This window comes from Patagioenas fasciata, chromosome 17 (assembly GCF_037038585.1).
Source record: "Patagioenas fasciata isolate bPatFas1 chromosome 17, bPatFas1.hap1, whole genome shotgun sequence".
Lineage (NCBI taxonomy): Eukaryota > Metazoa > Chordata > Aves > Columbiformes > Columbidae > Patagioenas > Patagioenas fasciata.
The window spans coordinates 5,795,212-5,823,033 of NC_092536.1; the positions used below are offsets into that span (position 1 = coordinate 5,795,212).

Sequence of the window (27,822 nt, forward strand, 5' to 3'; positions counted from 1 at the left end):
CGCTGTTCACTGAGCTGCGCGTTCCGAGTCTTCGGAAGCCTGACCCCACAGACTGGCGGAAGAGGCTCCTCTCAGCAAGCCCTGCCCTCACCCAGTATGGCGGCGGTAGGGAAGACGCTCCCGTCCCACTCCGCGGAAGAGCGAGTGGGTGAAACCAACGCCCGGCGAAGGTGGGGGGGGAGAGCAGCCAGGGCTGGGTGCCGCATCCGGCCCAACATTGCCCTGCCGCCCCTCCGCGCGGAGGGCGATGGGGCAGCTCGTGGGCAGGACGCTGCATCTGCCCGCCCGCGGGGGGGGGTAGGGTAGGCGGGGAGCAGCCACTTCCTCTTTCCGTGGGCTCGCCGGTGGCGGCAGGCTGAGGGGAGCCGAGGGGCAGCCCCCCCGTCACCGGCCGCGCTGTGGTGCGTTCCGGCCGCTGCCCTGCAGAGCCAGGAAGGAGGGACGAGGATGACCGGGGGTGTGGGGCTCAGGAGCGGGGGAGACCCTGAGGAGCGGGGGGTGAGGGGAGCAGGAGGTCCCCCGGAGTGTGAGAGAGTGAGTGGGCTCAGGAGCAGGGATGCCTAAGGGTGTGGGGAACAGAGGACACCCCGACGATCGAGGGGCGCGGGGACCCTCTGCAGCGTGGGCCTGGGGGGGGGGTGGTGGTGTGTGTGCCCGGGAGCAGGGGACCCCCAGGAGTTGGGTTTTGCATGGGGTGCTTCTTGGAGCGGGCTGAAGGGCTCGTAGGGGTTTGCAGCCCCGTTCTTCCCCCCCACACCTGGGGCAGGTGGGAGCCAGGAAGGAGGAGAAGCTGTCAAGCCCTGAGCGATCGGGGGTCTCCAAAATAAAGAGTGGGGCAGTGAGGGCACCGTCTCTCTGCTCCCCAGGTGTGTGTCGCCATGAGCTGCCCTGGCAGGGCCAGCAGCGCCTTCCCCCTGCATGTCCTAGTCTGGAATAACGACTACAGGCAGCTGGACGAGGAGCTGCGGGACCAGGTAACGGGGGCGCCGGAGACTGGGGGGCTGGGGGCCCCAGAAGAGCTGGAGCTGTGGCACAGGGCTTGGTGTCTTTGTGGGGAGAAGTCACCTTAGTGGTGCTGCCAGGTCGGTTTGGGCTTGTGGGGTTGCTGCGCTTCTTTTTCTATTACCTGTTTGTTTGTGGTTGTGGGAGTGATGTAAGAAGGCACAGGAATACACTTTTTGTTATGTAAGATATTAAACATTGACTTATCTGCAAAGCTGCGCTCAGAGCTTTTGAGTGCCAGTTGCAGAATAGCTCTATAGAAAGTAGCATGAGTCATTGAAATGATAAGGAAGAGCAGATATGATGGGTGTTATTTTTTTTTTCTGTGCTAGAAAAGCAGTAAATATTGTTTACCTCAATGGGAAGTCAACGTGCAGCAAACGTGACTGCTGCCACCAAAGATTAAATGCGCCTCTTGCTGAGGACCAGCAGTTCTTACAGTTTCTTTGCTGTCTGAGACTCTGGGGGCAGCACTTTTATAGTGGCTGGAGTGTTTTCAGCATCTGTGGTGAGAAAAATGGATCATTGTTTTCATGCTGTAGAGTAGAAAAATACCAAGCTGTTCCCTCTCTGGGACAGCTGAGCGAGAAATGGTAATGATGTAAGGAAATAGCCTGAAAAGCTACAGCAGAGCTCGAGCACCAAACATCTGTCTCTCTGAGATGCTGTGTGAGAGCTCTGACGTTCGGTGGTGTGGAGCAGGGTTTGCAGAACAGAGCACATTAATTCCATTACACCTGACACCACAAATATATGAGCCAAAGATCAGCTGTGCCACCTCCTGACTGGCGACTCTCATCGGCAGTTCTAACAGTGCACCACACTACTAATGCTTGCTTTGAGCATGCTCCCATCCTGTTTTGGGGACAATCTTTGGAATGCAATTACTTTTAATCTAATTAATCTGATATTGTTCCTTAACAAAATCTTTAACCGTACTGGTACATTGCTTCAGTGTATTTATTTCTGTTTCAATAATGTTCTTGCCTGTGAAAGGCTGTTGTTAAATAAGAATCGTCTGAGGCTGCAGTTCCCACCTGTGAAGTGCTGCTTCCTCCCTCAAACGCTTTATAAGGAAATGAGCAGCATGTTCAGATGGAATACGTCTGCTTCTTACTTCCTTTATCGCTTTTAAATAACATAGTGTTGTTTAAAGTATTCCAAAGATGTGTTTCTTCCTGCTTCCTTGGGATAAGCTTCTTGCTGGCGGAGGGGTGCGTGAGGGATCTGGAGACGCTCGCCAGCTGCGCTGGGTATGAACGATGGGCCAAGTGTGCGTGACCAGTAACAGCAGCACAGGGTGGGGACGGACACCTTAGAGTCCTCGACCCATCAGTGCAGGAGGCGTTTGGGCTGTAGGAAGTGGGGATGCAAATTAGTCAGTGTTCCACACCGAAGTGAAAAGGGAATGCTTTAAAATGAAGCTTTCCCTACTCTGTGATTTTTTCCAACTTACTGCTGTCGGGTAACCGTGTTAACTTGCATAACAACTTTCCTTTCTTATTCTGCTATTGACTTTCCCCTTTTCCTTTAGTTATAGATGCTCTTCTGTTTCAAATCTCTAAGCTAATAGTGAAAAATATGTAAGGTATGAGTATGTTGTGCTTGCATGTTTTGGATATTTATGCTTGTGTAGTTTTTCGTTTTAGTGGCTTGTACAAATGCACTCACTCTTCATTGTGCTGTGTGTGTCAGTCAGATGGACGCTTTGTAAAATACCATTTGCTTCTATACTTTCAAAAAGTGCTATACAAAATTGCTGTTGTATGCCCTGTTGTTGTTTTTTCCTTCCTCCTTCCTGTTACGTTGTACAATGTTAAACCCTCTGTTGGTGTCTCAGGGTGTCGACTGCCCGTGGTGCAATGCACACAGACTAGAACTGTCTTCTCCCGAAAGAGATGCCTTCTGAAGGGAGACAGAAGGGGAGATAATTACAGAAAAAGAAATGAGGAACATCAACAAAAACTCAGTCGTGTCTTACAGATATACCAGTTCTTACCGTGGCAGTTTTATAGGCCCCGTTCTGCTTATCTTTTTATTTCAGTGGGGAAGTAAGATTGTGCTGTACGGGATGCAGAAGGGCAGCACAGTTGTGTTTGAAAACTGTGCACCACAGACTGATAGGTGGGAATACCTGGGGAACATTGACTTCTGGGTTGCTACTGACAAGCTTTGTCAATATAAACTCTTCTCAGTGTGCTCTGAGTAGCTGTATTTGGTAGGACGGCTTCAGCATTACGTCTCTCTCGGATACTCAACAGGATGTTGACCAACGTGATCCCCGAGGCCGGACCTTGTTGCATCTCGCTGTTTCTTTGGGTTATATCGAATCTGCCAAAGTCCTTCTTCAACACAAGGCAGATGTAACTAAAGAGAACGCACAGGGATGGACAGGTAAAGATAACTTGGAAAACAGAAGTCGTGTGTTAATGCTTTTCGGTTGCAGATGTTGTATTTTAATTGCTTTTCCATTATGTGTTTTGCTCAGAAAGCAAACTGAAAGTAGCTTGTGTCTGGATTTCTTTCAGTTTTACACGAGGCTGTGAGTACAGGGGATCCAGAGATGGTACAAATGATTCTGCAGCATCGGGACTACCAGCAGACCTCCATGACCCTCGGAGGAGTTCCTGAATTACTCCAAAAGATCAACGAGGTCATTATTTAGTTTAAACACCTCACTCCAAACCGTAACTCTCATTCAAGTAGTTTGGTTAAGTGAACTGAAATCAGATGAGCAGTTGTTTCAACTTGCATGTTCCGTAGTGCTGTGGAGACTTTTTCCTCGACTTTTCTTTGACATCCTTAGTCATGGACTCCACTGGAGGCTGTATTTTGAAGGTGTTACTGCTGCTATAGTAAAATAAGGTAGCACAGCTCATCAGAAAGCAGCAGTTCTGGGTCAACATCTTTTATGTTTGATAGTTTCAAATTCATTTTTTTTATGTTCATTTATCATGTCTCCAGTTCTGGGGTTTTTTTTTGTTTCTTTTCCTTTATCTAAAATGTCCATGAGGAATGCTGTACTGAATGTTAGATTAAAACTATTTCGTGAAGTATTCATGGAGTATTTTCCTTCTCCAGACTCCTGACTTTTATGTGGAAATGAAATGGGAGTTCACTAGCTGGGGTAAGAATCCTGGTCAGCTTTACCTCTTCTGAACTGTAGACAAGGGGACTTAAGCAGCTTGTGTACAAATGTCGCAGAAGATACACAGAGAAACATCTGTTCCCCAAATTTCTTATCTCTTTATCTCTCAAAAGAACCTCTTACATTTTTGTTGCACAATTATTCTTTGTTTCCTGTTTATTTGGTTGATTTCAGGGTTTTTTTGTTAGTTTTTTTTAATGGAGAGTTAAGCCATTGTTAGAATTGCTGAAGACTTTTCTTGGGGTTTTGTTTACCTGTCTCTGGGTATTGACGACTAAGACAGTGATGTAGGCTGCTTGAGCTCAGACTCTCTGTGCACTTAATCTCCTGGATATTTCCTATTTACATTTATCCCATTTTTCTTTTATAGTCCCACTCGTTTCTAGAGTTTGCCCAAGCGATGTCTGCCGCATCTGGAAAAGCGGCGCCAAGCTGCGTGTGGATCTCACTTTACTGGGCTTTGAAAATATGAGCTGGGAGAGAGGAAGGCGTAGCTTAATTTTCAAGGGAGAAGGTAAATATTTTAGCACGTCTGCAACGTTGATTACCAAATACTATATGAGCCACAATGAGAAATCCCGATTTTACGCAAAAAAACCTGTTGAGGCTGAGTACTAAATTGTAGAAATGTTTTATACATATATTCCATGAGTGTCTCATAGAGATACTGTTTAGTGGTTTAATGTAGTGGCTTAATTTCCTTTGAGAAATCTGAGGTTAAAATTTGACTTAAATATTTTACTTAGTTTTCCCTCTTCTGTTCTCCTGCCCCCCAGATAAAACTTATTTTAGATACGGGTCCAAATTTGATCTCAGCTGAGTGCAAAATTAAGTTAATTAGTGTCCATCCTGATTTTACATACAGTATATTCTCAGTTTTTCATTCTGGAATACTGTTGGTGAGTTTCTTAGATCGAGATGTACTGTTTCCAACAGATACTGGAGGCTGGGCAGAACTGATTGAGATCAATCACGATGATAAGTTTGTTACCACGGAGCGTTTTGAGATTTCCCAGCACATGCAGCGCTTGACGTTGGGATCTATGACACCGAAAAGAAAAGATGTGGAAAGACGCCTCACATCTCCAATTATTAATACGTGCCTTGATACAAAAAATATTGCTTTTGAAAGGTAAGACACAAAGTTTCTTGGAACAAATGAACGTTTCAAAATTACGAATGCACATTATATGCCATGCCCGGGCTGTCAGACAAAATAATTTGGGAAGTTTTTAGACTGTCCTGCTCTGTGGCTCAGGTATCCACATCTCGATCTTAAAATCTCTATCTGAGCCTTTGCGCTTTGGCCATGGACTGAGTGAGGATGGAAGGAGTATGATGTCCTCAGCCCACTTGTGATCTGTGTGTGTGAGGACAGCTTGGCCTCTGTGCTTTTGTCTGGGGTTAATAATCAGATAACCAATCAAATGTTTAAAATTGGTTTTAGAAAACCAGGCTGGGGACTGTGTAGAAATGCAACTGTGGTGACGCTTGTGGTGTTCACTTTTTGTCAGAACCATGTCTGGATTCTGGGTCTGGAGGACAGAAAAAGCAGAAGGCGTAAATGGCTATGAAGCAAAGGTAAAGCCCATTCTATTCTTTAAAAAGGCCTTACAGCTAACTGACATGTCATTATGTTTTGCCTTTATTTCCTGAATATTTCAGTTCTTATACTTCCCATTGAGAACTGACTTCTCTTGCCCAAAAGCCAGTGACCAAACCGCTTTGCCATTCTTTTGGCACAGGATGGTTTGCAGGATTAATGCTCTCTGGAGATACTGTGGTGTATGATTTGCAGGGTTTCTTATTTTATCAGCTTTCCCAGCAGGTGGCACGTGGTTTCAGCCTTATCATAGGCCTGTCGAGAATATATTCTGTGGGATTTCCATTCTAGCAAAGCGAATAGAAAAATCAAAGTGCAGCATTTTGTGTTGATCACCAGTATATTAAAGATTAAGACCTTTGGCAATGAGAGCCAGATCCACGCTGCTTTATTTTGTGTTCAGATTTGTGCACATGGTGTTTTACTAGAGAAAAATATGGTTTTTAACCTGTGATGCTTTTTTTGTCCTTTTTTTTTTTTTTGAAGGTATACATTGCAAACAACGTAAATGTGGTCACAAGAATCCGAACGGAACATTTAACAGAAGAGGAGAAGAAAAGATATAAAGGTAGTTTTCCTATAGGACAACTGGAAATAAGTAGAACGTTTTGGCTCTCTGTGTGACTGCAGAAGAACTGGGCAGATAGGCAAGGGAAATACTTCTCGTACTGACTTTGCTCTGCTTTACTTGCACATGTATTTAAACTACGGTAAAGGGTGACCAGCCTGTAACCTCGGATGGGAACACTGCCCTGCACTGGCCACCTTGGGGCCCAGGAGGAGAGGCACTGTGAATAATAAAGCTATCTGCTAATCACAGAGACCACTGAAAATCTTTGCCTCTGTTTTGTGTATTTTACCCGTTCTATACGGTCAGCTTATGGAAAAGGCGAACGGTTTACTTCACTTTGGGTTAGAAACCTTGCATGTTAGCTTGCTGTGTATATAAATTTTACTGCTAATTAATAGTAATAGATTTTTTTTTCCTCCTGTTATCTGAAGCTGACAGGAATCCCCTGGAATCATTTCTGGGTACGGTGGAGCATGAATATGGTGCTCAGGTGAGTGTCTTTGATGCTGAAACAGGTCACCGCAGCACAGAGATCTGTGCCCCTAGAAATTCTAGGCACGTGGAATCACGTCTTGTTTCCTTAGTTTGGCAGCAATTTTGATTATGAGGTTTAAATTTGCCCTGAGGATGTTTTTGTCTGTTTGAAGCCCTCAAATGTTCTGTATGAATAACAGGTATCTGCTTCACAAGAGGTAACTTAAAAGTTTCTCATAGTAGCCACTGTCTATTTGTTCCTTACTTTTGTGGGCTTTTTTTCTCTCTTTCCTTACAGAGTACGACCAAGACAACAGAGTATGCTGCAAGTAACAATCCTACTGCTATTACTCTGGAGGAATATTTTGACCCAGAATTTGATTTGAAAGGTAGAGACATAGGAAGACCGAAAGAAGTCACCATTCGAACACAGAAGTGAGAAATAGAATTTTAATTATTTCTAGTTTCTCCCCGGTCATCTAATCTCTGGAAGCCTTTTTTACAAATATCCAGTGTGGTTTTCACCCAGCTTCCAAAATTAATCAAAAGAGAGATCTTGAAGTATTTAGCTACAGTCTAATTCTTCTTCCACTGTGTGAAAGAAAACATTTGGACTGGTGCTGTAACTTGTTAGGAACCTGCTGTGCTTTGCCTTTAGTCTAACCAGGAATGTGGGTCGGTTTCTCAGAGCAGCGGCTGTTCTGAATCTTTGAAATGTATGAAGCAGGCAACAATGTTACGTGTTTTACTTTGCGTCTATTCCTAAACTGTAAAATTAAGATGCTTTTATGCAACTTTCTCTTTAAGATTTAAAGCAACCTTGTGGATGAGTGAAGAATTTCCCTTGTCTCTTGTGGAACAAGTCACTCCGATCATCGATCTGATGGCCAGAACCAGTGCTCATTTTGCCAGACTTAGGGATTTCATCACTCTGGAATTTCCACCAGGATTTCCTGTCAAAATTGGTAATATTTAGCAATTTTTATTGTAGCATCTTCTTAATTTCCTTTATGTCTATTGGATTTGCAGGATATATTTACAAAAAACATGTTAGTTTTTTACTAGTCATCTCATAGAATAGAATCATTTCGGTTGGAAAAGACCCTCAGGATCATCGAGTCCAACCGTAACCTAACTCCAGCACTAAACCATGTCCCTGAGAACCTCATCTAAATGTGTTTTAAACGCCTCCGGGGATGGTGACTCCATCACTGCCCTGGGCAGCCTGTTCCAATGCCTGACAGCCCTCTCCGTGAAGAATTTTTTCCTAATATCCAATCTAAACCTCCCCTGGCGCAACTTGAGGCCATTTCCTCTTGTCCTGTCACTTGTTACTTGGGAGAAAAGACCAACCCCCTCCATGCTCCAACCTCCTTTCAGGCAGTTGCAGACAGTGATGAGGTTATTACTTGTTATTTATTGTTTCTTCCCTGTGTACTTAGAATTGCATTCAAAATGAATAATAAGAGAATCATCCTGCAAAATACCTGTCGAGCTCTGTTGGGCTAATGTCACCTGTATATGGAACTGAGCACCCAGACGTATGTGTCTCATACATCTGGGGTTATTGAATCCAAATTCTGAATGGCCAGTACAGAAATATAATTTTAAAGACAGTCTCATTTCAGTAAGAATGAGCTGTTGCTAGCCCTTTCCTCTTAGCTTCCATGCCTTAGATTTGGCAAATCTTATTATAAAATAAGAGATTAGAGACAGAGTGAGAATGACTAAGAGCAACTTCTTGGTGAAGTGGGTTGCTATTTACTTTGTTATTACAGGATGCTTGCTTATGGATTGTATTCAATAAACATGTAAGGGTTTGATGCAGGTGTGGAAGTGAATGAAAGAGTTTTCTTTTTGATGGAAACCTTGTGCTCTTTCTTATAGAAATTCCCTTATTTCATGTGCTGAATGCCCGAATTACATTTGAAAATGTTAATGGCTGCAGGACAGCTGAAAAAACAACATCACAAATGGGTGGAGGTGCGCAGTGTGATTCAGGTGAGGAATGGAAAGATACAGTGGTCACATCTTTTTACAATTCTGTCAGTGAAATGCACAGGAGAGGGGAGAGTCCGCTGCAGAGAGTGGAACATTCACAGGTGAGAAGGAGCTGCAGTTCATAACAGCTGATCTGGAGTGTGGCTGTATTTAGCTAGGTGGTTTATCTGAATTTTTGGAGTTAATTGTGTGTAAGCATTTATCAGAATTTAAGTTAAAGCTTGTAAAAATAGACTATGCCATGTTTGTAACTATATTTTGCTTCTATAGGTGCTAACTTTGAGGTTGACCAGTCAGTGTTTGAGATCCCCAAATCTTACCACGTTCAAGATGATGGCAGGAATATACACGTTCTGGATGAAGATAACGAGATCATGCAGTTTGCTATTCAGCAGAGTTTGTTGGAATCCGGTGGCAATCCAGTAAGTGTGCTGTGATCTGTACGGTGCGGATCTGACGGTGTTGACAAGGACTCTGAATTAAACCGATGTGTGGAAAGCATCATGTAGGACGTTTTTCTAAGAACCTCAGAAGAGAGAAATAATGTATTTCAATGAATAAATTAGTGATTTAAGAGTCACCTTTGGGTGAGTTGCACTGCAGATCTAACTGCTGTGGAATTGTCTGTCTTCCCCTGTTTCTAGGAAGTGGGAGTGCATTCCAATGGAGCAGTTGCATATTCACAGGACTTCAATATACAGTATCAGAGGTAACTCATTTATTTTTCACATCAAGTCATGCAGTGACAGAGCAAAAATACTTCCAAGAGTAGCACGAAGCAATTTTTGCAGGGTTTCTTTTGTGTAGGTAGCAGATGTGCAGAACTCAAGGTCTCTTCCTTCTGCTTCTTCTAACTTTTACTGGAAAAGTAAAAGCAAGGACTCTAAACTGGGCTCCCTGGCTTATGTAGTATAGCTCTTCAGCTCAGCTGTGGGCCTGGTCTGCGCATCTAGCACATTTGTTACCCAACAAATAAACACAGTCCTTCTGTTCTGCTCTTAACACTCTGAATTTGGTCCCTCTGGGTTGCATGTTTGTTTATTAGAAGCTGCACACTTCAGGGTAGCTGCTCTCTATAATCATTATGTAATTCTTAAAAACTCAGTAACACAGATTTAATGGACCTTTGAGAATACATTCTGGTGTCTGTGGGGTCGTCCTGCAGTTAAGCGCAAAGAAATCTTCATGTACACAAAGAACTGCATCTTTGTTCTTTTGTGTGTGGAAATCATGTTACCCTTAAACTAGGTGAGGATGCTTTTGTTGTAGAAACCCATTGAAAATGTAACTGTTAATACGTATGAAAAATTCCAGGGAACCTTCAAAGAGCAGGTTTTACGTTGGTAATTTCACAGATGTGAGAACAACTCTCTTATCTTGAAAACTGTTTTCTGCCCTTTGGGGAGAGATTTGCAGGTTTGCAGTTAGAAAACAGTTGCTAGGAAGGATCATTGTGGGAAATATGAAATAGGCTTGGTCTCTTTACTTCTTGAAGTTCTTTTTCTCCTTCAGAGCGCTGCAGGAGAGCTTCCTGACAAGCTCGGGTAACTCACGCTGCGGCAGCCCGAGTGAACCTTCCAGCTTTGAAAAAGACCTGCAGCTCGCCATGGAGTTGTCTGTCCGAGAGCAGGAGGAACGGGAGAAGCAACGTCGTGAAGAAGAAGATGCAGAGCTCCAGCAAGTTCTACAGCTTTCTCTTGTGGAAAAATAACTCTGTAGCGATCTCCTGAAATAAGGATGACCAAATCTGCCTAAAACTGAAGGCTTTCAGAGCTATCAGTCTGAAGACCACTCCTGGGTTGCTTAAATAAACATTCCACCTGCCTTCTTAGTTGGCATCGTCAGCTACAAAAAGCTGATTTGTTTTTGTTTGGGGGAGTTTCGGATCACGGGACTCTGCATTTGGCTCCCCAACCATGCAGCCTGAGCTTTGAAGGAAAAGTTTTGATCTAAACGTATTTATTGAAGAGCAGATGGAAATTTTGCTTAGCAGCAGGATATAGGATTGCACTAAAGCTTGAAAACCTGATTTATGGGGAAGTTCAGGAGGGAAACTTCATTACTTACCAAAGAAATACTCACCTGCTTAGTAATTTCTGAATAATTCAAAGCCATTGTCTGTTGCGGTTGTTACAGGGAGGAGTATCTCTATGCACATGCACACCTAGGGTAGTTCTTCATGCTGACAGATGTGTTCTGTTAGTTTTCTTCATGTTATTATCTCGTTTCTAGTTACTGAGATTTTATCATGTGCTCCTGCTTAAGAGGGATAATTTTATACTTGAACAACTAATCCAAGCTCGAGACTAAACCAGTGCTTTCTGGAAAAGGACAAAACAAGTAGCCAGTAAAATTTTGGATCCTAAAACTGGACCATCTGTCTAGTAAGGAGCAGTTTCTGCAGTGATTCAAAACCAGCTTGTTCCCATAGTCAGAGGGCAGCAAGGAAAGAAGTGATAGATGTAGGTGCTGCTTTGCGATCACTTGGCGTGTGTGCATGAGTGCGTGCCTGCGTGTGGGTGCTAAATTCAGGTGAAATTTTAATGTATACTTATTGGAAGATTTAATTCTGTCATCTGAAAGGGAAACGTGTGTTGCTTTTTAAAATTCCAAATGCTCATCCTTCATGTGAGTACATATATTTTTTTATTGGAATATTTTTATTGATTTTTAAAACAAACCAATAGGACTACACTCATAAAAATGGTATTGTAACAATTTGCGAGTAGGTTTTCACCAGCTTTCCTCAGGTCTTTCGTCATAGGGTGTGTTTGTAGCTGTTTTATCTGCACTTCTGTCAGTGTTTACAGCACTTCCACTGTGACTCTCAAGTGCACTCCACATGTACACAACATACAGCCACGGGAAAGCCTTATGGTAGCTAAATGGGAGAAATATTCCTCTGCTCTGGCTGGCAGAAGTGCGACAAACCTATGGTACATATGGGCTGATCTTGCTGCCTAATCCTGCCCTGATTCCTTGGGCAAAACTGGGCAGCTCTGTGCAACCAGCTGTTAACCAGTATAAAGTAACTATATAATGGACTTGATCGTAACTAGTGAGGCGGTTGGTAACTTGGAGCCCTCTTTTAAACCAATAATCCACTGTTTTACATCACAAATGATTAAAATGCCTTCAGTGTACACTAGAACTGGTCTATCTGCACCGTTTCTGTTTAACGATACCGCTTGCATCCGTACATAGCTCGTTTGGTGTTTGCAGGAGCGTTGACTTCCCTGCGCAGCAGCAGCGTTCTGGGTTGGAGTTGCTGCTTTCTTTGAAACAGGGATAACTGTGACTTTAACAGTTGGAAAAAGGGAATAATCCTTGCCTTCAGCTCTTGACAAAGTTGTGAGGTAGGAGATGAAACCATGTTATTTTTTTTCCTCCAGTGGAAATAAAGCCTTTATAAACCATCCATCTGACATTGCTTTTTTATTTCTATTAGGCATATTACTTCTAACCCTAACCATAACCCTAACCCTAGGCATATTATTTCTAACCATAACGCCTAACCCAACCCAAACCCCTGACCCCTAAATTTAATCCCTAACCCTCCCCTCTACTCTCCCCTGTTCTGACCACACCTGTAATATTGGGTCCAGTTTTGGCCCCTCAGTTCCAGAAGGACAGGGAACTGCTGGAGAGAGTCCAGCGCAGGGCAACAAAGATGCTGAAGGGAGTGGAGCATCTCCCGTGTGAGGAAAGGCTGAGGGAGCTGGGGCTCTGGAGCTTGGAGGAGACTGAGGGGTGACTTCATTAATGTTTACAGATAAAGGGTGAGTGTCAGGAGGATGAAGCCAGGCTCTTCTCAGTGACAACCAATGGTTAGACAAGGGGTAATGGGTTCAAACTGGAACACAGGAGGTTCCACTTAAATTTGAGAAGAAACTTCTCAGTGAGGGCGGCAGAGCCTGGCCCAGGCTGCCCAGGGAGGTTGTGGAGTCTCCTTCTCTGCAGACATTCAAACCCGCCTGGACACCTTCTGTGTAACCTCATCTGGGTGTTCCTGCTCCATGGGGGGATTGCACTGGATGAGCTTTCCAGGCCCCTTCCAGTCCCTGACATTCTGGAATTTCAAAGGTTGCAAGGGGGAGGAGGCAAATACATTCTTTCAAAGCTGTCTTGTTCTCCGGGTTTCATATTGTAAACTAATGAATATTGAGCAGTTTCAAGTTTTGTTATGCTTCTGATTCTTAGTCTGGGACTGTAAAAAGTGAGTATAGTTTGTTTTTTCTTTCTGTGACATTTGCATCGTTCTATCTAAGCTATGAGGCCTTGCTTCCCTGAAACAGGTGCCACTTTTATTAAGCCCCAGTTTATATCTTGCACTTTGTGGGTGAGAGGAGATCAGCAGAACATTGCAGAGTACTTTTAACATTAATCTTGAGACTGCTGTATAGAAACCATGTCCAGCTTCTCCAAGGAAGGCTGATGTAGGAAAGCAGAAGCTCGAAGTAAAAATACCTGTAGTTTGTTCTAAATCAATAACTGGCTTTTAAATAGCATCAAAGTGATGCCATTTCCACAGTACTGGTGCTGTGGGTCTGTGTCTTCCTTCAAGTGATACTGAGTCTGCACTTTTTTGTGCTTTAGGGCAGTTGTTTCAATGTTTTATGTACAACAATTCACAATGTGCTTAATTGGAAATCTGTCTTAAACTGCTTTGGCTGACTTTTGATTCAAAATAGTCTTCATAACTGAGTTAACTGAACCGTGTCTGTCAATGTCTGCTGGTAACTGCACTAACTTGCAGGATGAGCTTTTCTTTTCAGTTTACCATTACCAGTTCCTTGCTAACAAACAGCCCTGACACCAGGGGCTTCACCTCCGCATTGAAACTGGGGGAAGAACTGCAAGGTGGGGAAGGAAACTGCCTCATCCCGTCCTACAGCTACAGCCCAGTTAATAACAAACAGAACATTCATGAATAAATAAGAGTCATGGATTGTTGACTTAGCTTTTTATTTGTACAAAGAGACATAGCAGGGAGTGAAGAATGAATGCAAACAACATTGCTCCCGGGAGCGCGGAGCTGTAGCTGCAAGCCGCACCATCCACCCCTCAAACAGGACACGGCTACTGGCCAAGTTACACAGCAGATGAAGGACCGAGGAAAACCAGTGATACAGGACCCGGTGAGCAAAAAACGAAAAGGATCGGAAAGCAACAGAACAGCATTACCTTGCATCCTCACTCATGTTTCACTTAGATTGGTAACTAGGTCTGTTCTAGGCCAGCGTCCTACCACTTCACTAACAGAGGAGCAGCAAACAAAATCCCCATTGCAAGGAGAGTGGTCAGTGTTCTTCAAACAAACCAAACAGAAAACATGTCAGATGCAGCACAAGGTTCTAGACAACAGGTTGACACAATTGTTCTTCAAGTTTTAAGATGCTAAATAAATTACTAGACAAAACACCCCTATGTTAAATACCAACATGTTACTTAACAAGCAAAATCCAGTTACTACTTATAGCAGTGCAAAACAAAATAGCAGCATTTATACACAAGTGTGATTTCAGCGTAAACACTTGGTTACTGAAAATGCATAGAACAGGTCTGTCCCGAGCTTCAACACAAGGTGCTGCCAGAGACCCTGCACACAGCAGCCTCAGCATCTGCCCGGCTTCCAGGGGCTCCTGTGCACGGTAACCCGCCCAGGAGCACAAATCCACCTGTGAGGAGATGGGTGTTCGGCACAAGCTGGAAACCCTGGCCAGCACCCCAGTTCCTAACTGGTTCCACATGGCTGGTTTGGTGCAAGGCTGCTGGGGGCTGTTCAGCTAACTGCTACACCACGGTCTGCTCATGCTTCAGTAGTTCTGCTCGGAGGTACCAGCCACAGCTGCACTGGGTCACTGAGCTTTTTGCTTCAGACTATTTTTGAAGGCTGCTCTACAAACCCTCAAGACTCAGCATTCAAGCAAAGAACGGAATTAATCAGAAAGCAAAACCAGATGGGGTGCAAACAAGTGCACAGGCCTGCTGGACAGGCAGCGATGCTGCAGTCCGGATGTGTCCTCATGACAGCCCAGGACGGTTTCCCAGCACCGATCGGAGCAGATGTCAGTGCCGGTCACGCTCCGCTGAGGCTCCGGGTGCACCCACGCCCCAGGGACACTCTGGAGCACATCATGTCACATCAGCCTCACTGAAATGCTGCGTTTGGGCAAGAAGGTGCGTTGCTACAGACCCGGCTCCAACCCAACCAGGTTTGCTGGGGAAGCGGTCCCAGGGGTCAGTTTGCCGAGGACTGCGGTGTGATGCGCAGCCCCCGGCCGTGCTGTTGTGGAAAGCCGCATCATGATGGAGCCACGCGATGCTGCGTGGGCAAAGCGCCGCGCACACGACATCGGGGCAGCCCCGGCGCTGGCGGGACAGGCGTCGGGCCAGCTGGGAACGAACCGGGCAGGAGAACCGGCAGCGCTTCCCCACAGCGGCCCCCGGTTCCTGCTCCGCTATCGCCGCCGGACCGGCTTGTAGACGCAGACGGCCATGAGGATGATGGTGAGGACCAGGGCGCTGAGGATGCTGCCCAGCAGCACTGCGGGAGGAGGGAGCAGGACACGTTAGGATCTGAATGCCCTCCCCGCGGCACTGCCCCAAATTAGCTTTAAAATTTAAAAAAACAATTTAAAATAATAAAACCAAGCAGAAAGGCACCCAGGCGCTGCCGTATTTGTCCCCCGACCCTCGCCGCCGCTCCTTACCCAGGTTCTGTTTCTGCAGCACAGCGTAGGGCCGGCTGCGCTCCGCCAGGGCCAACGCCGCCAGGGCCCGGGCCACCGCTGCCACCAGCGCCATCGCCTCCCGCCAGGGCCCGGCCCCGCCGCCCCGGCCTTTGTGCGCCCAGCCCGGCCCTTCCTGTTCCTGCCGCCCCGCCCCGGGCAGGGCCCGCCCCGCCGGCACCGGCAGCGGCAGCGGCTCCGGCACGGACCTTCCGGGCTGCGCCGGCCGGAGCGACACGCGGGTACCAGCCCCCTGTGCTCCCCCGGCCCCGTGTGCTCCCGCTTCCCTGTCTCCCCCCAGCCCCGTGTGCTCTCGCTTCCCTGTCCCCCCCCAGCTCTCCGCTGCGCTCCCCTGTTACATTCTGCATGATCCCAAAGGACAGTGGGGAGCGGACGGTGAGCGGTCACCCTGATAAACCAGCACACGGCTGCTTTGGTGAACGTGGGCACTGGAAAGTGCTTAACGGCCCCAATAACAGCTGAGAAATGGTGAGGTGGCACTGGAAGTGATGTGACATTATCAGGAAGCCGCCACAGGTGGCTGGTTCACACTGGCGCCAGGGCTGCTTCACCCTGACCCAAATATTTGTTTTTAAAATGAGATATATTGAGGTCTTTCCTTCTTCAAATGCCAGAGGCCACCACTTCTCTGGCAGTCGCTCCTCCTGGCTCAGCAGAGCTGTCTCATCACCCGGGCAGAACAGGAGGGACTGACCTGCCTTCCTGGCCCGCGGGCTCTGGCTGCAGCACCGTGTTCCCGGGAGCGACCCGAGTGACCCCTCAATTTCTCAACCAGCCTTCTTATTTTTGCACCAGGAGAAGGTATTTGTGGTCAGGCCAGCTGCAGCCCACCCCCCATCTCCCCAGCCCAGCCCTGTGCTCTCAGCCACACCACAGTGCTGTGTGAATGCAGCATGGCGAGCTCCGGCTCCTCTCCCTCCTCTGATCTCCCAACAATTGATATTGCTTTATTTTCCACATCACTCACGGTACGGCTAAAGGCATGCACAGCTCCCGCCAAGTAAGTTTGCACAGCAAGGTCACAAGTGTCTCTAAGCGAGGCGCGTTCAGTCCCTCTGCAGTGGCACTCGCAGCTGCGCCTCCGTCTTCACGGGGAGTCAGGGTTCACCTCCAAACCAAAGGAGTCTGGCTGCGCTTCCAGCTCCCAGGACTCAGTGGCAGATCCTGTTCTCCCTGCTGCGGATCAGAGGTTTTCCTGCACATGCGGGCAGCGCTGCTTCTGATTAGATGCTCAGATGCAATGAGAGCTGGAGGCTGGGGAGCTGCCGCCAGCATGTGCAGCCGCTGGGGGAGACGCAAGGGGCCGGTGGCTGTGAGCAAGGTGACGGTGGCTTCTCTTCTACCTGCCCCATTGCTTTGTTGGGGCAGGAACAGGGGGCTGAAGCAGTCTCTGTGTCCCCTGGACGTCCCACCAGGCTACAGGACAGGTGACATAGACACGGCCTCCGCCTGTGGATCTCGTGTTGTTTTCTCTGGCCGAATGCAGACAGCGAGGCGCTGGAGGGTGTAAGCAGCAAAGAAAAAAGGCAATGGGTTTCCTCTCCCACGTGCAGGGCATGCTGAAGCTGTCCCCACTGGGACATCACTCGCTGTGCCAGCCTGCAGCAGACTGCAGCATGCAGGAGCCGCCCCAAAAATGGGCTGAGAGGAGTGACAGCTGGGGATAGTCTCCTGCCTCCAGGGCCAGGCTGAGGTAGCCCTGCTGCCTCCTGGCCCAGCCAAAATCACAGCTTCAGAAATATGACTTAAAATTATCAGGGCATTGAGCCGCACCCCTCTGAGCCCATTTCCAAGCAGCTCTGCAGGTGTGATGGAATTGCCACGTGAACAAAGACACTGAGGACACATCAACCATCTGCCCAGCTCCCTGGTCTTGGGCTAACCCAAACGGGGGTCCCTGCCCACCCCCAGCCTGCGCAGGGGCCGTGGGATCCCCCACCCCACTCCTAACCTGCTTCAGAGACCCCGGTGTCCAGACGAGCTTGTACACCATGTAGAAGGGGATGCAGATGAAGGACGATGCTCCTATGAGGTACCCCACCGAGATGCTCCACTCAGGGTACTGATAATCGAAGAGCGTCAGAGGTGGCTGGTCCAGGAGGGAGCTCACGACTATGAACTGTAACAAACAAAGCAGAGCTGGTTATGGAAGGATGCTCATGGGGCCAGAGCATGGCAGGACATGCCCCAGCGCTGGCCACAAGCAGGCCCAGGTCAGTAGCAGGGCTATACAGCCCACAAAGCCCACATGCACATGACACGGGTGGCCGGGGAAGCTTTTTCGGGATGGCCAGGCATTACTGGCAGACCAGTCCCATTGGCTCCTCATGGAGAGCAGATCAGCCACAACATTTCCCCAGCCCGGCACTGACACAGGCTCATCCCAGAGGTTAACGACATCCACGTCCTGCTGCCGCTACTGTTTTCCAAACCATGAAAGGCCAGCGTGGACGTTGCAGTGACATTTCCCAGGCTGCCACCCCTCGCTGAGTGTGGGCTGAGAGGTTTCTGTCTTACAGACCACACAGAGATGTTGCCCTGCAAAGGCTGCACGTCCCCTTGCTGAAATGAAATAATCTGCTGCCTGCTTTGATTGTAGTGCTTCTCTCTTAATAACCTGGGCAAAGCGCTTAGAGCTGTAATTAATTCTCACAAGGCCTCTTCTCCTGCAGATCCAGTGAGATTAGACCCCTTCGCCTCTCGCAGCCTTTGAAGTGCTGGGGGAGCTGGCATTTCAAAGGAGACAGATCGGCCCGACACACAGATGTACCCACGGTGGTGCCAGCATGAGCGCAGGACCAGGAGGATAAACTGAGGCTGTGTTTGCACCCATGCGAACACCCAGCTGCTGACCCCAGCTTTGCCCTGGAGCTGCAGAGAGGCTGGAAAATGTGCTCTCATCTCCTTTCCTTGGTGAAACCTGCTGTCCCAGGGCTGCGGGCAGCCTGGCGTGGTCCACGGCTGGAGCAGCAGTGCGGGGAGCTGGTGGGGAGCGCTGGCGCCATGTCCTACAGTCCCCCCAGGACCCTGGGTCACCCTCCCAGCAGCTTGTTCACCCCACACAAAGTGAGAGAGGAGTAACAGCAGCATGGATACTCACTGCTAACAAGGCAGGGCTGACGGCAACCCAGCACACCTTCCAGAACAGCCCAGGGGTGAAGCCCAGCATGGCTTTCACGTCATGGGAGAACCTCTGTATCCCTGCAGAGGGGAGAACCATCATGACCCTGAGACCCATGGGGGACGTGGGAACAGGGACACAGACACAACACCCTCCATGCCCCATCCCGGCCTCGCCAGGAGTCACACGTGTGCTTCTTCCCCCAACCCCCTGGCATTGACACACATGCATGAGGTTAAATACCTGTGTAGGCACCTGCAGGATGTTTTTAATAACAGAGGCAGGTTCTTACCATAAAACCAGGAGACAGCGATTGTTTCCAGCAGCACCACTGCCAAGATAGAGCAGCCAGCACCAAACTCCTCCAGCAGCTTCACCACATAGGCTCCCCCCTGCAATGGCACAAGGCGGGGGGCAGCAGTGGACCCGCGGGGATGTGGAGTGGGACTTTGGCAAAGTCCAGGGGTTAATGGAGATATAAGTAGGTGTGTGGTGGGGATGGTACTCACGTAGGTGAGGGTGCTCAGGGAGCCCAGGAAACAGACTGTGATGAGGCCGAGGACAAAGAGCTCCCGTCGCCCGGCCAGGACCTGGGGGTACTCGTCCATCACGGCCGTAATCACAGCCTCCAAGCCCCCAAACTGCAAAGGGAATGCCAGAGTGAGGTGGAGAAATGAGTCATGGGGCGAGTCCTCAGAGAAAACCTGCTCCCCACAAGCCCCCTCTGCCCATGAGCAGAGTGGGGACATCCTGTCCTGTCCCCTCCCTCCAGGATGACCGTCCCTACCAATGGGCTTTGGGGACACCAGCTCAGGCCCACTGGAGATGACGGCTTGGTGGGCTTGGGCAGGCAGCTCTGCTTCCCCCGGCCACAGCTCCCTTTGTCACCCCACTATCCCCTGTGGGGGACAGCCATTCCCGGGCCCCACTGGGGACATGGCCCCAGGCTGCACAGCCGTGCTGTCCCGCTCGATGGAGTTCCCTACCGTGCTGTCCAGCCCCAGTGTGATCATCATCAGGAAGAAAATGATGGCGAAGAAGGTGGATCCCACCATGTTGGCGATTGCTTCAGGGTAGGTGATAAAAAGGAGGCTCGGCCCTAGGAGGGGACACTGCTCTGGTTTGTTGTTCCCCAGCAGTTCCGGGTGTTGGTGATGGTGGGAACACACATAGGGATGATGCCCCAAAGCCAGAGTGGCCGTGGGCACAAGTGCTCCTGGGCGCAAGTCCCCGTGCCCCAGCAGACCCCAGGGCCAGCTGTCACTCCTGCCCCATCAGCTGCGACGGGCACCACAGGGCCAGGACAGGGCAGTTGTGCTGGAGGGAGGCAAACCTTTATCTCTGGCAACATCTTCCACCTCCACGTCCCTCATCTCAGCCATGTAGCCCAGCACGGTGAAGATGACGAAGCCTGAGAGGAAGCTGGTGAGGCAGTTCACTGTGCTGGTGACCAGCGCATCCCTGGAGAGCACAACACAGGGAGATGTGTCCTGCGGCAGAAAATCCCCAGCAGAGCCCCCCTCCAGTCCAGTGCTCACCCTGGGTCAGCTGCCCATGTCACCTGCACCCCTACCAGTTCCCTCTCCTGGCCCCAGGTACCAGAACCATCAGTAAAATGGGGAAGATGCTCAGCCCGTGGCTGCAGGGATCCGTGGCTGCAGGAGCTCACCGGTAGCAGTTGTTGTGGAAATGGTTGTAACTGGCCAGAGCGAGGAGGACACCGAATCCAGGACCCAAGGAGAAGAAAATCTGTGCAGCAGCATCAACCCAGACCTGGTAGGAGAAGCAATGGGCAGGGTGGAGAAGGGGCAGGGGTCCCTGGGGCTGGGACGGGGGTGGGAGGTACCCCATGGCATGCCCACCCCATGGCACAGGGATGGGTCCCTGTTGGTCCATGCTGCTGAACCTCCTCTCTTGCCTGCCCTGTGACCCCGTGAGATGTCCCAGGAGCAGGGGAGCTGCCATGGGACCACAGGAGCTCATTTCCACCCCAGGGTCCTGCAGCAGCAGAATCAGGCAACAACATCTGCATTCCCCTGTTCCTGGAGGGGGGACGAAGCCCGGAGACCCCTGTGCCCACTCCTGCCAGGGAAGGTTCAGTTCCAGCAGCGTGGCCCTGTTTATGTTTAATGAGAATTCTCAAGTGCTGCCTGGTAATTACCCACAGGAAACCTATTGTCAGGCCTGGGTGAGAACACAGCACGAACAAAACCCAGCAGCAATGAGATGGGTGATTCAATTATGGATTTACATTTCCAAGAGCCTGTCCAGGGTGTCTCGTTTCTGTAGGAACAAGGTCCCTGTCGCCCCGTGGCTCCAAGGCAGAGCCAGACCAGTGGGCAGGGTGTGTGTCCCAGGAGGGGGTCTGGGTACTACCATCCCCATGGGAGGGGACAGCAAGAGCTGGGGTGGCCCGTCCCACTGCACACTCACCGCGGTGCTCAGGAGCTTGCCCCAGTCCGGGCGCAGGTAGAAGACGACCCCTCTCCAGGCGCCGGGCAGGGTGGCCCCCCGGACCAGCAAGATGAGGAGGACAACGTAGGGCAGCGTGGCTGTCACCCACACCACCTGGGGAGAGGCAGCGTCAGCAGCGGCACAGGCAGAGCTGCCCCACCAAGCACCAAATCAGCCTGCATGGGGCATGGCCAGCTTGCTCACGGCTGAGGGGTCGGGGTGTGGGGAGGAGGTGATATCCCATATTTAAAAAGACAGAAAGACCCCCCCAGCTGCCAGGCACATGCTCTGCTCAGTCCCTCCTGCCTGGCCATGGCCACGGAGCCCTCTCTCCTACCTTCCCAGAGGTTTTCACCCCTTTCCACAGGCTGAAGTAGACGATAGTGAAGATGAGGAAGAGGCAGAGAAGCAGCTCCCAGTGGATTCCGCCAATGTTGTACAGACCCCCGGACTTCTGGAGCTCCAGGACCTTCCTCCTGTGGGCAGAGATCCCCACGGCCAGGGGGTGTCTTGGGCCAGCGTGGTGCTGCCGGCTCTGCCCCCACAGGCTCAGCCCTGGGCATGTGAGTCCCACACTCACCTCTCCCCCAGGGCACCAGGAAGAAGGACCATGATGTCCCCAAGAGCATCTCCACATGAGACCCTGCTCCCAGGCCCCCCGTCCTGCTCCCTGTGCAGCATGCCCTCCACGGGGATGTGCCCCAGCTTAAACGCATCATCCACGTACATGCACTTACGTATAAAACTCTTCAGCAGGGGACCTGGAGAAGTTGGTCCAGGTGACATTGCTCCCCCCAAAGTAGTTGGTGCAGTGGGGTGTGTTCCAGGGGTTGTCACAGCTCGCCCAGGGCAGGCTGCCTGACAGGGATGAGTAGAAGTAGTAGAGCGCCCAGGCGATGATGGTGTTGTAGTAGAAGGAGACGTACAGACCGATGATGCAAATGGCAAAGCCGATGCCTGAGGAAAGAGAGAGCCAGGTTCAGCCGCCCGTGCCGGACCAGCTCTCTCTGTGTTCCCTGGCTGTGGGGACCAGCTCATGGATGTGGCCCCAAATGCACAGTGGTGACCCGGAGGTCTCTTACCCTTAAAGATGGGGCAGATACGCTTCCAGATGGGGATGGCACCTGTCCTGTGGAACTGCCCCAGCGCCAGCTCCATGTAGAAGAGGGGCACCCCTCCGAAAACAGCCATCAGGGTGTAGGGGATGAGAAAGGCTCCTGCAGGGTGAGGAGCAGAGTGGCGGTGACCACCATGGCCCCACGCCAGCACAGGGCTGTCACCGCTGTCGCTCCCGGAGCTGTGGGGACGTGTCATGGAGCAGCGCAGATGAGGGATTTGGACGTGTGTTTGGAAGATGTTTTACAAATCATCTGTTCAGAGAGGCTCGTGGATGTGACCCTGCTCCGTGCCCCAGCTCCCCCGGCTGCTGAGGGAGGGAGCGTTTGGCTGGGATGGTACAAAGAACAACACAAACCGTCAGGGCACAGGGAATGGGGCACCCAGCACCTTGCAGGTCTAGAAGACTTTTGGGGAAAATCCCATTGAATATGCACGGTCACCCCAAGACACAAGTAATTAACGCTGTAATCTGCATTATTCATAACAACGTTATCCGTACCAGAGCAATACTTGTACCCCATGGAGGTTTGGGAACAGGAGCTGCTCTCCGCACTCGTCACAACAGCCCTGCTGGGATTAGTTAATTTAACCCCCACGGCTCCTCTCTGCGAGAGCCCTCCCCGTGCTCCCCCTCAGCCCTGCAAGGGTTTATCCCCCAGGAAGGTCTCCAGGTGGCAGGGGAGCTCAGCACCAGCTCTGCTCGGCCGGGGCTGTGCTCCCAAGGGGTCTGTACCCCTCACCCTCCCGTCCAGGGCGGGCTAGGAAGCATCTGCTCAGACCACAGCAAGGACGAGCGGCTGGAGTTTGCTACCAGTCCCGCAGGAGTGAATCACAAATAACTGTGCTTCAGTGTGGGCACCTGGGATCCACATTTTAGCCTTGAGTATGGTACTAATTATCTCCTTCTAATTTTCCCAAGCAGTAGAGGATATTACTCAAATGCTGACTTTGGCAATTAAATCCACCGTGCTTTTGCAAACAGCACAAGATTTTCATCCCTCATTTTTAATTTCCATGCAAGGGGTTCTTCTGCTCTGCTCTATTTAAAGCAATTTATTTAGATGTCATTTACTCAAGTGTTTTTTTCCTTCATGGAGCTTTGATATCTTAACTTTCCACTGATCCCCCGCAGGAGGAGCCCTGTGCAGCGGGGGCTGTGTGGTCCCTGAGGGTCAGGGCTCCTCTGCGGGGTCCAGTATGGCTGGGATTTGTGACACCTGGGATCCTTGCAAGGATTATTTTAAAACATGAGCCATCAGAAAGAATTGCTTTCACAAAGTCACAGAATCATAAAGTGTATGAACCTCCAACCCTCAATTTGCAGATTTTTTAATCCTTTTATGCAGTTTGGACCCCATGAGTTTTCTCTTTGTGATCCCAGAGCTACTAAGGCACCTCTAATTGTGCTGGAGGAGAAGTGAGTGACACCGGGAAGGAGTGAACGGAGGATTTTGAATGAAGAAAGACAAAACAGAAAAGGGACAGATGTCAGGAGAAGTTGGGTTCATCTCTAAACCACCCTCTCCAGAGGGGAGCAACAAGACACAAAGAAAGAAAAGAAACAGCGAGTTTTTCAGCATCAGAAAGATGAAAACCAGATTTCTTCCCTCCAAAAGAAGATTTAAATAATCCCAGCAGTGTCCTTACCCCCTCCGTTTTGGTAGCAGATGTAAGGGAACCGCCAGACGTTGCCCAGATCGACAGCGAATCCGATGACCGAGAGGAGGAAATCCATTTTTTTGCTCCACTTGTCCCTGGGGTGGGTCAGTGGCTGTGGGGGCGCAGGGCTGGCCGGGGGTCTGGGGGCTGTGGCGGGGGGTGCCGGGCAGGGCTGCTCTGCCATCCTGCCGCCCCGGCTGATCCCACACAATTCAGGCTCAGTAACTTGGGGCCGGGAAGGGATTTCTCTGTCGCTGATGACAGATCCGAGGAGGGGAGGGTCTGGCTGTGACTGCTCTTCCCCACCTCCCGCTGGAAACCCACAGCACGAGCAGCGGCTGAGAAACCCATCCCTGAGCAGGAGCAGCAGAGAAACTCATCCCTGAGCAGGGGCCGGAGGGGACAGCAGGTTCCCAGGGCTCAGGCACCGAGATCAGCCTCACCCCCCACATTTCTGCCCCCTCCACTCCCGGGTCTGCACCCAGCGGGTGGGTTTGGGGTTGGGTTTGCTTGTGTTTGCACACAGAGGTGCTGCTCCTTCCTCCTGACATGGAGTTATTTCTCCTTGGTGTAGACCAGGGGTGCGAGTTGTGGCAAATAAACCACACAAAAGCAAAATAACTTCTGCAGCTCAGGTGCGATGAGGAAGGGGATGGCAGTGCACCGAACACCATGGCTCTCTTCAGTTTGATAGTTTAGCAGCAAATTTCATTGCAAATGAAATGTGTCTGTGTAGGCTGACAGCCCAGGCGGGTCCCTGCGTGTCACCCCTGGCTGTGACACAGGTGAGCCTTTGCATGGGGCCACAGGTGCTCCCGGGGCCTCTGAGTGCTCCAGCACCGTCTTTTCCAGGCTCCCTCATCTGTAATTAAAAGAAACTACAGAAGAGATCAAACCAGGAGCTGTAGTTCTCAGGGCCATGGCTAGTGGGTTGCTGTGACGACGTGACGCAGCCACCCAGCATCTGCTGGGCATGGGAAACCTCCGTACACTGTTAATCCTTCAGGCACACAAATGGAGACCCTTTAGAAACTCCAGTTAAAAACACCTTTTCTTTTTTTTTTTTTTTTTCGGTGTGTCAGGCCCTGGCTGCCATGGATATTGGATCAGAGCAGCTTGGGGGCTGATGCTGGTCCCCAGGGGGATGATGTTGGTCCCCAGGGGGCTGATGCTGGTGCCCAGGGTGCTGATGCTGGTCCCCAGCAAATGCCCCATGCTCTAGGTACTGCGGCGAGGCGGGCAGGATGGGCTCTGCCTCGGTGGGCTCAGTCCAGCTGCCGGTGACACAGCCACCTTGGAGCAGGGACGTGGCTCTGCCAGGGGACATCACCTCTGCAGTGGCCTGGGGGGGTCTGTAGGGAGCAGGTCGCCCCACCAGGCTGAGGCCACTACCCAGGTGTGAAGCAGCAGCTGTACAAACATTGGCATATTTTTAAAACTAAGCTGCTTGCTCTCCTTAAGAGCTTCTTCTTTTCTCCGCATTGATATTTTCAGTCATACAAGGTGGGATTTGTACTGTTACCTCGGGCAGAGCTGGAGCAGCACCAGCTACCGCTGTTCCTCCAACGGCTCCAAGCTGGAGCTGCGCGGTGGGTTTGCAAGGCTGGGATGTGCAGCCTGCATGTTGCCACCCCAAAGATCCCCACGCTGAGGCACCCACCAGCACCAGTTTCCCAGCACGCCGGCACTGCTCCATACAGCTGAGCTCGTGTGCCGCGCCATCGGTTCGATGCTGATGCTGCCGCTCTAGCAGCCTCCCCTCCTGACAGATCCCCTGGGGTTTTTGCTGGTGAATGAGCCACAAATGCACCCAGTGCTCCCGTTTCCCCCAGCTCCCACCTTCTCCTGGGGCGCCCACCCGCGCCGCTGCCCACAGCCCCTCTGCGCCCACCCGCCGACCTGGTCGCCTCTGCTCCAACATCAGGCAAGGCTGCCACTGTCAAGTCAATGAGGAGAGAACTCTGAAATCTCTGATTTTCTTTTTTAGAAGCTGCAAGCTGGAAAAACCATTGTAGGTTCACAGGGCTGCTGGAGACAGGAGGAGAGCAGGGGGGGAGGTGTCTGTGGGAGGTGGTTTCCACTGAGAGGTGTTGTGCTCCCTGGGGTTTTGGGGTCGTGTGGGCTCCCAGCAGGATCCTGGCTCCGTAGCCTGCTGGAGAAGGGAGTTTTTCCCAGGGTTTTGCTTGTTCTGGTCACAGTTTTCCACCCTGTGTGCGCTGTTGCTCCAGCCTGGTTCATCAGCTGTACCGCGTGGGGCTCGGTGTGCTCATCGGTGACACACCAGACGGGGGAGTTTTCTGGGAAAAATGTTGTTATTTTGCCAATTGTAGACAAATATTTTTGTCCATCACCTGACGTTCAGTTAGAAGCATTTCAGAAAGGAGGCCATGGAGACTATGTACCATTTGAAATACAGCGTGTTTCCAAAAGATGGACCAAATTTCAAAGCATTTTAGTTCAAATCAGCTTCAAATTTGAATTTCCATCGAGTTAGAAGTTGTTTCTAAACAGTATGATTATTTGATTAGAAGATTGCTTTTATCCTACCTGCTCACCCATGCAATGAAATGCAGAGGAGTGGATTGTGGTCTTAAAACAGCTATCCTGTTTAAGCCACAGAGGCAGCAGTGGGAAGTTTAATTTAATTAGCATGATACTCAGAGATGTAACTTAATCACATTAAGTATAGATCAACATGCTCTCATTTAAGCTCTCCAGACTTCAGAAAACAGGGGCCAATTGTCTCCCACCCATCTTTAATCCAGGGAGAAGCAGAATTTTCCAAGAAGAAGGAACCAGCAAGGCTGGTCCCTCTGCTTGTTTCAGCTAATTTGTCCCCAAAGGAAGGTAATAAATTAGTAATAGCTCCCACCGCCTGCATATCACCGTTGTTCCTGGGGAGAAAGACACCAGGAAAATCACTTTTTGTCCCTCTCAAATGGCCTAAGTGTTGCCTGTTTTGGTGCATGGCCCCACAGAGGTGCCGGCACCACCCAGCGCCTGGATCTCCCTGGCTTTGTTTGGCGCATGGATGCTGCTCACCCCCTGTTCGTTAGCCTGAAGCATCGCAGGGAGATTGACAGGACTGAAGATTGGACAAAAGCAGCACGGTTCATTAACAGGAGTCCAAATGATCATCTTGCTCCTCTGGCCTTCGCTCTGCCAGTGCTGTGCAGCTGAGATGAGCTCACCCCAATGGTCACCGCTCCCCTCAGCTCAGCAGAGTTAAGCAAGGTGTTTTTTTTCTTGGGAAAAGTCCTAAAAGAGTTGTGTTGGCTGCACTTGGACAGACTCATTTTCCTGATTGTGGGGCTAAACTGAGCAATTCCTGGTGTCCCTTGTACCTTGACACCTTGCTAGACAGGTCAATGTCTCCAACAACATTTTCACAGTAGTGAAAGTGAGAAACAGGCAGGAGAAAATCACCTGCCTGTCCACGGCCAAATTCAAGGCTTTGTCAGGCAGCCGAGGATCTCCTGGCTGGCAGACACTGTTGGTTTAACCCAGTCTCAACCTGGGCTGGACGAGTTTTACAGAGACCAGAGCCCTGCGAGGTGCCGTGTGTGACACATCCGTGCTGTGTCCTGCTCTGGGAACCTGGTGCCTTTCCCATCTCAGCTTATCAGAGCCGTGGCTCTGGGCTGTCCCTGACACAGCCCAGGGTCCGGGCAGCAACTGGGCTCTCTCTGCCCTTGGAGCTTGGTTACTGTTGATATCTGATGGTGCCCCTATATGGTGCTTTATGAGGCCATGATGCCTTCATTATGGGTATTTATTAGCCTGTCTTAATTGCCCATTCAAGCAATTGAACCCACGGTTGTCAATATAAGACAGGAGGGCCTGCAGAGCAGCAGAACTTGATACAGGGGTCAGATCCACATCCACCGACTGCAGACAGGAGTTGTGATCCCCAGAATA

General features: G+C 50.1%; 3 protein-coding genes across 7 annotated transcripts; 1 reads left to right on the forward strand and 2 right to left on the reverse strand.

Annotated features, from left to right (window-relative positions):
- The first annotated feature begins 80 nt into the window (after positions 1-80).
- On the forward strand, positions 81-12,217 carry ANKRD13A (ankyrin repeat domain 13A). Of its 5 annotated transcripts, none has more exons than XM_065851705.2 (16): positions 81-170; positions 867-974; positions 3,264-3,396; positions 3,531-3,655; positions 4,084-4,129; positions 4,521-4,664; positions 5,087-5,282; positions 5,665-5,731; positions 6,240-6,321; positions 6,756-6,814; positions 7,097-7,233; positions 7,606-7,763; positions 8,686-8,799; positions 9,070-9,221; positions 9,444-9,508; positions 10,312-12,217. In XM_065851705.2, the coding sequence occupies exons 2-16, from the start codon at positions 879-881 to the stop codon at positions 10,508-10,510; spliced, it is 1,773 nt and encodes a 590-aa protein (XP_065707777.1). In that variant the 5' UTR covers positions 81-170; positions 867-878; the 3' UTR covers positions 10,511-12,217. The 5 variants fall into 5 exon arrangements, with proteins under 5 accessions (XP_065707777.1, XP_071672309.1, XP_065707775.1 ...); XM_071816208.1 differs by having other exon boundaries at positions 82-144; XM_065851703.2 differs by lacking the exon at positions 81-170 and adding an exon at positions 294-401.
- Positions 12,218-13,747: 1,530 nt separating this feature from the next.
- On the reverse strand, positions 13,748-15,668 carry C17H12orf76 (chromosome 17 C12orf76 homolog). Its single transcript, XM_065851611.2, has 2 exons — positions 15,513-15,668; positions 13,748-15,346 (listed from the first exon to the last, which is right to left on the reverse strand). The coding sequence occupies exons 1-2, from the start codon at positions 15,604-15,606 to the stop codon at positions 15,261-15,263; spliced, it is 180 nt and encodes a 59-aa protein (XP_065707683.1). The 5' UTR covers positions 15,607-15,668; the 3' UTR covers positions 13,748-15,260.
- Positions 15,669-16,487: 819 nt separating this feature from the next.
- Positions 16,488-24,114, reverse strand: LOC136109121 (sodium-dependent serotonin transporter-like). The gene is made up of 13 exons (XM_065851531.2): positions 23,893-24,114; positions 22,209-22,343; positions 21,864-22,083; positions 21,464-21,602; positions 21,106-21,240; positions 20,342-20,445; positions 20,006-20,133; positions 19,659-19,771; positions 19,182-19,313; positions 18,965-19,064; positions 18,652-18,752; positions 17,503-17,670; positions 16,488-17,048 (listed from the first exon to the last, which is right to left on the reverse strand). The coding sequence occupies exons 1-13, from the start codon at positions 24,086-24,088 to the stop codon at positions 16,968-16,970; spliced, it is 1,752 nt and encodes a 583-aa protein (XP_065707603.1). The 5' UTR covers positions 24,089-24,114; the 3' UTR covers positions 16,488-16,967.
- Between the last annotated feature and the right edge of the window lie 3,708 nt (positions 24,115-27,822).

Excerpts from the sequence above, each read along its gene's own strand:
- C17H12orf76 (XM_065851611.2), bottom strand. The coding sequence starts at position 15,606 with ATGGCGCTGGTGGCAGCGGTGGCCCGGGCCCTGGCGGCGTTGGCCCTG. Across the intron at positions 15,347-15,512 it reads GCTGCAGAAACAGAACCTGG|TGCTGCTGGGCAGCATCCTC; the intron begins GTAAGGAGCGGC and ends CTCCTCCCGCAG.
- LOC136109121 (XM_065851531.2), bottom strand. The coding sequence starts at position 24,088 with ATGGCAGAGCAGCCCTGCCCGGCACCCCCCGCCACAGCCCCCAGACCC. Across the intron at positions 21,603-21,863 it reads CCTGCTGAAGAGTTTTATAC|GAGGAAGGTCCTGGAGCTCC; the intron begins GTAAGTGCATGT and ends CTCTGCCCACAG. Across the intron at positions 21,241-21,463 it reads GGGTGAAAACCTCTGGGAAG|GTGGTGTGGGTGACAGCCAC; the intron begins GTAGGAGAGAGG and ends GCCTCTCCCCAG.
- ANKRD13A (XM_065851704.2), top strand. The coding sequence starts at position 448 with ATGACCGGGGGTGTGGGGCTCAGGAGCGGGGGAGACCCTGAGGAGCGG. Across the intron at positions 4,130-4,520 it reads ATGGGAGTTCACTAGCTGGG|TCCCACTCGTTTCTAGAGTT; the intron begins GTAAGAATCCTG and ends TTTCTTTTATAG. Across the intron at positions 8,800-9,069 it reads AGGTGCGCAGTGTGATTCAG|GTGCTAACTTTGAGGTTGAC; the intron begins GTGAGGAATGGA and ends TTGCTTCTATAG.